The sequence below is a fragment of the Hypomesus nipponensis genome, chromosome 2 (genome assembly GCF_054491055.1).
Source record: "Hypomesus nipponensis isolate SF chromosome 2, ASM5449105v1, whole genome shotgun sequence".
NCBI lineage: Eukaryota > Metazoa > Chordata > Actinopteri > Osmeriformes > Osmeridae > Hypomesus > Hypomesus nipponensis.
Genome location: NC_140362.1, coordinates 3,394,936 through 3,405,114, shown reverse-complemented (window position 1 = coordinate 3,405,114; position 10,179 = coordinate 3,394,936). Strand labels below are relative to the sequence as shown.

The following is a 10,179-nucleotide window of genomic DNA, read 5'->3' as shown; positions in this document are numbered from 1 at the left end:
GTGTTTCCCAGGTTCCTTCATAAGGACTTGACAGGCCGTGTTTTTCAGTTATTACTGTTTTGACTGCTGCTGCAAAAACAATACATTGACTGACGTTATGCTGACTACACACACATGCGGTTTCAATAAGATTCAGCATTTCATACGAATGTAAAATGTAAAAACCTAAACATTTCAAAAGGTGGTCATTTTGAGTCGAATTTAGGTTAGCCTATAGTAAAGCCTTCATGAACATGTAGCCTAATCCCCGTCGTTTCTGTGTATGAAGCAACATGCTGAGACTCACCAGTCACCATATAATTAATCAACGCCGAAAAGACAGCACCGTTATATTATGATAATCCCGCGTTCATTTCTGTTATGAAATCTAACATACAACTGTGCCGGTAATTTCAGAATACCGAGGCGTTGGGAAACCCGGTTATCTTAGCTGCTTCAGTTGATGTGAAATAGAGCGTATTGTTACCAGAGAGAGGGACAGTACCACAGTAAAACATGAGGGGGTGTTTACATTGTAACCATAAACAGTTCCTAAAAAAAAAAAGAAAAAAAGAATAAACATCGGGATGCTCTACTCAAACTAACATGGACGAAAATATTTTACTGTGCTATATCCATTTAAGATTTTGCATGCTGTCAGTTGCACCACCGGCTTTCTGTCCGTGATTCATAGATATTCATCAACCATTCAAGAGGGCGATTTCAAATTTGGCGTGGGAAAAACTATGGATGATAACACATGATCAGTCCAGTGTAAAAAATAAATTAAAATGTTTTCCTAAACAAGGAAAATCTAGTCTGATGAGACTTGTGCGCTATCTAAAGTGCGGGTGCTGAAGGAAAGCATCACCGAAATACGCGACCAGAGATATGTTCCACGTTTATTTAACTGACAAGTCAGATGTAATAAAATTGTATAAATATACTTGGTAAGTAAGATAACATATTAGCTAGAACTGTAAAAACGAAACAAGCGGAGGAACACTAGAAAACGAGAAGAGACCGCTAGGGGGCGTGGCAGTATCCGTCTTCTTCCGCATTCTCCTTTGTAGTCTATGACCTGGTTAGCCAGACAACGGCTGGACTCCGGCTGAGGACGTCGACTTCTAACTGTTTGGTTTCAACCTATCGATATAAAAATGGGGGCTTGTATGGCCTTATGCTCGTTAGCCAGCTGTGTAAGTACCACGGATTGACTTGCATTTTATGGTCAACTTGTTGTTTAAAGCTAGTTACTTTACGTAGGCTAGTAGGCTAGTTTAGGCTACGTTAGCTGCTGGCTTTTTTTAAACAATAATAATAATTGTTGATAATGTAGTTGGGCCGTTGCGTATGCTTGACTAGTTAAATAACAAGTATTCATGCCCTATATAATGGTGATAAATAGATGTCCATAATAGTCGGATTTCCAATAGTAGCAAAGTCATGTGTTGGATTAATTATTATCTGGCAACATTCAAGGAAGTACTCGTCACACTATTTATTTGCATCTGAGCTCAGATACTATAGTGGGTTCACAGTACTGGATGTTTTGTCATTCTTGGAGAGCAATTACGTTAAAATGGGTAGCTACTGCAAAAAATTTTCAGAGACGTAAAAACGATTTACATCGATTAATTGAACGATACATTTGTCACAGGGTTATTTGCCTTGCTGACAATTAAGTTACTCCTAATTCCTGTCTCTCCAGTCAAAAGGGACAAAGTTCAGTTACTGTAGTTGACCTAGTTTCTTTATTATATTACCTGCTTCTTCTCTGCTGACTTTACAAACCAGCTTGAAGCTTATGAAACCGCAGTCTGTCATCAGGTAGCCTATTATTGCCAATTGAGAATGTAAAGGGAAAAAACCGTTTGAAATTCTGATTGTTGCATATTCATGTTGGATTGGAATGTCTTGAATTGTCTGTGAGAAAGCAAGACATATGGTCACAGGGTGAGTGGGGGTTAGTGACAAGTGGGACAGGTGACCATTTGGGATGGTCATCTCCTGGGGTTTGATGACCCTGTGACTTGGAGAGAGACCCAGGAAGGTGTTTAGATCTGGTGGTGAGATCTTATCTACTGGGAAGGGTTCATTTGGGGGTTTCTTGTTGGTCACTAGCTGTCCAAGTGATTCATATTGCCTGAGTCCAGATACAAATTCAAGGCTACTCCTCTAAATATGGAAGCTGAAGATAGGTTAGTCATCAGAACTGGTGAGACGCTGTTTGGGCGTGTGCTACTTCTGATCCCATCTGATTCATGGCCAGGTGGTTTTGTGTTATTGTCTCATGTTTGTGTGTCAAAGATGGTTATGTTGGTGTTATGGTTGTTCTGTTTAATAAATAAGAGTATGAGTGACATTTAACCAGTTTAACGATCCATTCTGTCAAACTTGCACCCCAAGAAAAAGCAATGTTATCTTTTTATTTATTTCTGCTCCGCATTGCCCACAGCGCATGGTATACTAAACTCAAAGTAACCCTTCTTTATTTATTTGCCCAGGAAGTCCCATAGAGATGCAAGATCTCTTTTACACCTTTTTACCTGGCCCAGATAACAACATCAGTAATAAAACATCCACACAGCTGAACTCCTCTGTCCTCTCTACCAGGCGTCCTGTCTGTGTGGCTCTGCTCCCTGCCTCCTCTGTGGGTGTTGCCCCTCCTCAAGCAACTCCGCCGTCACCAAACTGGTGTTCTCCTTCTTCCTCCTGATGGGGACTCTGGTGTCCATCATCATGATCCTCCCAGGCATGGAGACCCAGCTCCAGAAAGTGAGTAACCCTCCCTGCCTCTCCCGACACCCCCCCCCCCCCCCCCTGACATCTCACTCTTCCCCCGGGCCTGCCTTGCACTGCAGCAGGGCTGCCCAACCCTGTTCCTGCAGGTGACACTTCCTCCACAGTCTGGTGTCGGTGTTCCAGAGTCTGGTGTCGTGCGTTTGACTTTGAATTCCTAATCCGCACCCTGATACCAGATACGCCTGCTTCTAAGAACAAGCTGAATCCTGTTTGTTACAGCTGGGGTTGGAGTGTACACTTTGGAGTGACAATCCTGACGTTTGTAGCATTTTTCTTGTCTCTTATTATTATTTGTGGAACTTGATCTATTATTATGACCTCTAAATGGCTTTCTGGTAGCATTAAAGGATCCCACAACGCCATCCTTTCCGCGACCGTGTTCGTCAAATGACGATGTCTCAAGTAACTGATCTTCTGTGGCTTCCGTGTCGCCCGCAGATCCCAGGATTCTGTCAGGGCGGGAGCAGCATCCCGGGCATCGAGAACCACGTGAACTGTGACGCCATCGTGGGCTTCAAGTCTGTGTACCGCATGTGCTTCGCCATGACCTGCTTCTTCTTCCTGTTCGCCGTGATCATGGTGCGCGTGCGCAGCAGCAAAGACCCGCGAGCCGTCGTTCAGAATGGGTGAGGAAACCAGGGGCGGTTCACCGGATGAGTGCGCGTGCCATGCAGGTTGAGGCCTGACCCCAGGGGCCTGGAGGTCAACCCGACCCGGGCCCTCTGCTGCAGGTCATCCACTCTCTTTCTTCCCTACTGTTCCTGTCACACTTACCTGGAACTGTCCTTTGACCATGAAAATGCCCCCAAAATTCTATTAAAAAAAAATTAATTAAAAAAGAGTAAATAAATCTTTTTTTTTTTCGGGCCTTTTGCTGTACTCGGAATGGGTTTCGCTCATTGGTAGAGTAAATCAAGAGGTCCCAGGTTCGAGTTCCCCCTCTACGTCACTTTGATAATGGCGTCTGCTATGTAAACATGCATATTCTCAATGATCATGACTGTCAGTCATGTATAATAGTATCCACAGTAGCTTGTTATGTCAGACTGTGTCGGCGTGTGATTAAACCTGCGTTTGTTCCCCAGGTTCTGGTTTTTCAAGTTTCTGATCCTGGTCGGGATCACAGTGGGGGCGTTCTTCATTCCTGACGGAACCTTCCACACTGGTACTGTGCTCTTCTGTCTGTCCAGGCCTTGTTTGTATTTGACATCACTTCCTGTCAGCATCATTTCCTGTTGGCCATCGGGTTCCTGTTCGGCCTTCAAGGATACAGAAACTTGGAACACTAGCGTGTATCTCCAGGCTTGGGGGTATGAATACTGTCTCTCGTGTCTTCCTTCCTCTCCAGTGTGGTTTTACTTTGGCGTGGTGGGCTCTTTCCTCTTCATCATCATTCAGCTCATCCTCCTCATCGACTTTGCCCATTCCTGGAACAAGGTGTGGGTGGGCAATGCTGAAGAGGGCAATAAGAACTGCTGGTTTGCCGGTGAGAAATGTTCTCAAACCTACAAGCAACGTACATTTCAACCTGCAACAATCTGCATTTTCAGTCAGATGCTCCACCACTGAGATATGAAATAATATTATATTAATATGACGATGAGATGATACGATAGTGACTTTATAGTCAGACATTGTCTGACAGTATCATGTTCATTTACAATTATTATTCACCCATTAGTCATGGGCACAGACATTTCTGAGCATGTTTCTGACTGTGTGTGTGTTTCAGGCCTGCTGTCGTTCACCATCCTGCACTACGCCCTGGCCTTCACGGCTGTGGTGCTGTTCTACGTGTACTACACCCAGCCCGACGGCTGCACAGAGCACAAAGTCTTCATCAGCCTCAACCTCATCTTCAGCATCATCGTTTCCGTGGTGTCCATCTTGCCCAGAGTACAGGTGCTGACACATCCCTCTAATGATGGGATGCAAGCTGTTCTGTATGATGACCATGGTTATTATCATACATACAGTTGGGAAGTTCTTTGTGTGTGTGCGTGTGTCTAACTGTGTGTGCGTGTGTCTGACTTTGTGTGTGTGACTGTGTGTGTGTGTGTGTGTGTTCCAGGAGGCCCAGCCCCAGTCTGGTCTGCTCCAGGCCTCCCTCATCTCTCTCTACACCATGTATGTCACCTGGTCGGCCATGACCAACAACCCTGGTGAGCCTCATCCCTCTCCTCTCAGCCTGCCCTCCCCGCTCCGCCAGAGTCGAGGGACTTCCCAGTACCTTCACATCGAATCACACAGCAGATGTTTTGTTGTTCATGATTCACGCTTCATTGGACGGTTTCTTTTTAAAGTGAAGTGTGTCAGGAAAGGCAGGGACAGAGAAGGGGGCAAGTCATGCAGCAAAGGGCCACGGTTGGATTCCTCTGCGGTTAGGCCTCTGCCTGCACTTATCTGGTGTCTCACCGGCACCGGAATGCCCCTTACCGGACGATTTGATCCATAACAGTGCAGAGAGTATGGAGAGCACGCAGCAGATATTCAAAACCAGGAGTGCGTAGTTCAAACGCGTTGTTTCCGAGGTTGGAGCCGTGGCACGGTCTGTGTCTCGCTCCTGTGTTTCTGACCCGTCTTTGCCCCCCTCACCACGGCAGCCTGGTCTCTGCTCCGGTGAGCCTGCTGTTAAAGCCATAACGCTACTGTGTGTGAGCTGCAGCCCTCCGCTAGTCCGCTTCACCCGCCCAGTACGCCTGGCCTGTGTGCTGTGATTGTTTTTGCTCAGGTAGCCCAGGCGCCCATATGTCTTGTGTAAACACGAGTTGACCCTGTGTTGATGTCGTAGGTTAGAACTCACCACTGAATACTCACCGGTGCTCAATGGTGTCGGCGTTATGTTCTTGATTGTTATTGTATTGTTGTGCCTCGTATGATAATCGTGTGTGTGTGTGTGTGTGTTTTTAAGACCGTAAGTGTAACCCCAGCCTGCTGAGTCTGGTGTCCAACACCACCACCACCACCACTGACCCCAGCGTCCCTGCAGAGACTGTCCGCTGGTGGGACGGACAGGGCATTGTGGGGCTGATCATCTTCCTGTTCTGCACGCTCTACGCCAGGTACTCAAACTGATCCCTGTACCCACTCCTTGGTGTCATAAACATCCGTTGTGATGAGACCGTGAGAGGTCTGTTCCCGAACATTCTGGCTCGCTGTAACCTATTCTCTATCCTTTTTATTTTTCTATCTTTCCTCGGTTTCTCTTCTCTCCATCTATCCATCAATCCATCTCTCTCTCTCTCTCTCTCTCTCTCTCTCTCTCTCTCTCTCTCTCTCTCTCTCTCTCTCTCTCTCTCTCTCTCTCTCTCTCTCTCTCTCTCTCTCTCTCTCTCTCTCTCTCTCTCTCTCTCTCTCTCTCTCTCTCTCTCTCTCTCTCTCTCTCTCTCTCTCTCTCTCTCTCTCTCTCTCTCTCTCTCTCTCTCTCTCTCTTTGTCTCTATCTTTCATGCTCTTACTCTCTCTCTCTCTCTCTCTCTCTCTCTCTCTCTCTCTCTCTCTCTCTGCTCCCCCCACCTCTCTCTCTGTCTCCTTCCCCCTCGTCCAGCATCCGTTCGTCCAGTAACAGCCAGGTGAACAAGCTGATGCAGACCGAGGAGGGCGGGGGCTCCGGGGGCCCCGGGGGGGAGGTGGGGGAGGACGGCTTCCGCAGGGCCGTGGATGATGAGGAGGAGGCCGTCACCTACAGCTACTCCTTCTTCCACTTCAGCCTCTGCCTGGCCTCGCTCTACATCATGATGACCCTCACCAACTGGTACCAGTAAGTACCTCACACACACAGACACACTCACCTGGGGCCAGTACGTTTCTCACACACACACATACACACCCACACACACACACATCTGAAGGATTCACAAGCATTTATGGCCCGGGGAACAGATTTAGTACTAGGAAAAAAAGTTTAATTCCAGAAGCTTACGGAATTAAGTTGTTTACTTTTCTTGTTATTGCCATTTCATCTGTAACAAGTCCAATTCCCTCACCTTACCTATATTTGGAGTTCTGTGAAGAAAAAGGGTAAAAAAAAAAAAAAAGTGACTCCTTGTATTTCGCACCATCTCAGTGTGTCTCTTCCACCCCAGACCAGACACCAGCACCCAGGCCATGCAGAGCTCCATGCCCGCAGTGTGGGTGAAGATCAGCTCCAGCTGGCTGGGTCTGGGCCTCTACCTCTGGACCCTCGTTGCCCCGCTCATGTTCCCCGACCGGGACTTCTTCAACTGAGCGGGCGTGACCCCGGGCTTGGCGGCAGGAGGCTTCACTGCCGTCTCATATGAAGGGATTTAAATGGATGCAACGAGGTGTTGGTTTATTGATTGTCTTAAATACATTTCTGTTTGGCTAGTTTTTGGTAATTTTTTGGCTGTTTTCTTTGTATTCTTGTCATATTTTGTTATATTTAATGTGGTCTTGATACGTTGTACAATTTAGACATGTCAAGCGGATTTTGATAATCATCTTGCCACGAAATGAAGTTATAACACTTGCCAATGATAACCTGCACTAAATCCTCCCTACCTTTCTGACATATAGCACCTACTAGATATAATGATATGGATCTTATTGCAATACCATCTATGGTCCTATCTAGCTACTGTACATCTAGGGTATCAAGCTACTGTAAATATAGGACATCTAGCTCCTCTACATCTAGGGTACCTAGGTACTCCACATCTGTGGCACCTAGCTAGGGTATGGTGCTACCATCTACTTACTGTACATCTAGGCTGTGATATGTCAGAGTCCATGGTGGTTGGGTCTCCCCACCCATGGACTGGCTGTGGGGGCTCCCAGAGTGTCCCCGTGCAGAGCCCCAGAGAGCTGGTGTGTGAGGGGGGAGATAAGCGCCAGGCGACACACCCTAACCCCCCCCCCCCCGCGCGGGGCTCCCTGTCCTCGCTCTGCTCTCTTGCTAGTCTCCGAGACGTACGCCATAGCTCAGAGCCCGGGGGGGACCGCCACACACCCCCTGGTGACCATAGCAACCACCCACCCCCCCCCCCCCCCCCCCCCAAACACATGCCTCTAGATGCAAGATCCTGCAAACCGACGACTCTAATGGACGTTTTTGTTCCTCTGTCCTTATAACTAGGCCTGGATTCTGGCGTTCTAGCATGGGGTAGCCATATTTTGACCGATGCTTAGCCCTGTCTGTCACCACCGTTATGCATACCCATCTGTGGTGGTCACCACGGCCCATGTCTGGCCCTCACCATGCCCCTGTGTGACTGGGGCCTGATTCAGACACAGACAGCAGCCTGCTCTGATGGAAGCTTCTAGGTTCTGTGTGGAGCGCTGCAGTACAGTGGACCTCCAGTGGGATGTTAAGGGTTAGCTGTGTGCAGTGGTTTGGTACAGGAAGTTGGATCTTGAACACTAATGCTGTCAGAAGGTTACTTTATTTATTTTTCTGTGTGTTAATACAATGTTACTGAGTCTGTGTGGATTTGTTTGGCACAATATGAAAATATGTTTGTAAACAGAAGCTAATGTAACAATGCATTTGAATAGTTTGTTGTTTGGAATTTATCTGAAATTTGACAATTTCACAGCGGTTGATTCATTTCTCCAATAAAACGTGTTTACCTGTGGATGTGTCAGGGTAGATGAAATAGGATCGATATTAGTTTTGCAGGTAGTGAGACAATGTGAGTCCTTGCAGAAGTCTCGTTCAGTTTCAGTCATCTCCTGCATTTAGTTATCCATAAATGTTCAGGACTCGAACTTGCTGTTCTCTGACACGATAAGTACTGTGATGGAAGTGTTTGAAGGTGGATGTCGGAATTTCACCTCGTGATTTGTAAATAGCATCGTGACGATATCTTCTACCCAGTTGGGGTTGGCTCTAACAATGAGTTAATCGATTTGAGCGACGATCTTTCAGTATTGAGTGATAAGGTGTCAATGCTGTAACCAATGTGCCTTCAGTCTCAGTCTAAATGAATCGGTCCATCTTGGGAGTTCAGTAGTGCCTTCTGGGCAGGTGGAGCTGTGATTGCATGTGCAACATATACTGTATGTCGTCAGAGAGGATCCAGGAACTCTAATCTGTTATTCTTAAATAAAGTTTCCATGCTGGTGAATAATTCTCTTGTGACAGTCTAGCATCTGTTCAAACAGAACCATTATGGATGCCTCATTCCCCTTCACAGGGATTCGCTTTGTCCAACATTGCCCACTAGGTGGAACTAAAGATCCTCCAATAATCGGATTGCCCAAATTGATAATGGAGAAACAATAATGAACACAAACCAAGATAAGGTATCCAATAAAAAAAAACATTCTTACTCAAATCTAATTGCAAAAACAAGATAAGAAATGGATGTGAAAGTGAATGAATCATCATCAAACCACCATCTGAATAGTTATTGGCTCCACATTGAGATTCCCTTTTTAATAAAGCTTGCCCTCGCCAACACTGCCTGCGGTTATAGGCAGAGGGTCTGTTTCCTGTCTCTTAGCAGTGGCCCTGCCTGCAGGACGCCCCCCCCCCCCCCTCGTGATGTTTTCATGTTGTTGATGGCTTTGGAACCATCAACCCTCTTCTCCCCGGCTGACTTGTTATCTTGTGCAGTTCGCTCGCAGCAGCGCGCCTGTTATCTGGGTGCAGGGTCTGGTGATAACATTCCCATCAGAGTTCAGTGGTGAGGGACCTACGGGGTTCCGACAGCACCCAGCCAGAGATTAGTGTGGGGGAGCCGGGGGGTGCGGGGACACCCAGTGTGTCATTCACAGCTGAGCCTCCTCGTGGCCTCCACATGGGTCTCTGTGCTACGCTGGGAGGAATTGATGTGCTGTGACCTACAACCTACAAATGCTCCTGAACAGAAGTCACCAACTTTTCCATTTTAAATGGGTGTGCGAACAATGCACATACTTTTAAGTGGTCTACCTTTCCATGCAAGGATAATATATCAAAAAAAAAATTATTACTGAAAGCTTGAGATAATGCTTCTTTATCAAATAATTTCACTGTCACCAAATCGTCTGTCCATCTCCACTAAACCACTAGTGCAGCAGTAGATGTTTGTAGAGATGTCGGGTTTGAGCAGGGTAGGAGTCTACCAGCAGAGGCTTCTGTTCTGGACTGGTCTGTCACAGGGACTGGGTGATCCCTCTGGATGACTTACTACCTTCTCACCTCGCTGGTAGACAGGGCCTGTTGAATTTGGCCTCTCTGAGTTGGCACAGTCTGACACAGTCTGACACAGTCTGACACAGTCTGGACACAGTCTGGACACACCGAATCCGGTCACACTTTCTCCCCCCCCTCATCCCCTTACCCCCCCCCCACCCACCACCACCACCATCTCCTTGCCTGTCTCCACCTCACCTTACCCACCCCCTCTATCCTCCCACCCCCACCTTCCTCAGCTTCTCTACCCCCCCCCCC

At 47.1% G+C, this 10,179-nt stretch overlaps 1 protein-coding gene across 1 annotated transcript; it reads left to right on the top strand.

Annotated features, from left to right (window-relative positions):
• The first annotated feature begins 1,038 nt into the window (after positions 1 to 1,038).
• Positions 1,039 to 8,376, top strand: serinc2l (serine incorporator 2, like). The gene is made up of 10 exons (XM_084702321.1): positions 1,039 to 1,178; positions 2,596 to 2,757; positions 3,223 to 3,410; positions 3,870 to 3,949; positions 4,133 to 4,270; positions 4,517 to 4,686; positions 4,856 to 4,946; positions 5,696 to 5,846; positions 6,331 to 6,543; positions 6,869 to 8,376. The coding sequence occupies exons 1-10, from the start codon at positions 1,140 to 1,142 to the stop codon at positions 7,008 to 7,010; spliced, it is 1,374 nt and encodes a 457-aa protein (XP_084558447.1). The 5' UTR covers positions 1,039 to 1,139; the 3' UTR covers positions 7,011 to 8,376.
• The last annotated feature ends 1,803 nt before the right edge of the window (positions 8,377 to 10,179 follow it).

What these genes read in the sequence shown, in the direction of transcription:
- serinc2l (XM_084702321.1), top strand. Translation starts at nt 1,140, where the DNA reads ATGGGGGCTTGTATGGCCTTATGCTCGTTAGCCAGCTGT. An exon ending in GGCCATGACCAACAACCCTG is followed by an intron (nt 4,947 to 5,695) that starts GTGAGCCTCATC and finishes TGTGTTTTTAAG; the next exon opens with ACCGTAAGTGTAACCCCAGC. An exon ending in TTCTGCACGCTCTACGCCAG is followed by an intron (nt 5,847 to 6,330) that starts GTACTCAAACTG and finishes CCCCTCGTCCAG; the next exon opens with CATCCGTTCGTCCAGTAACA.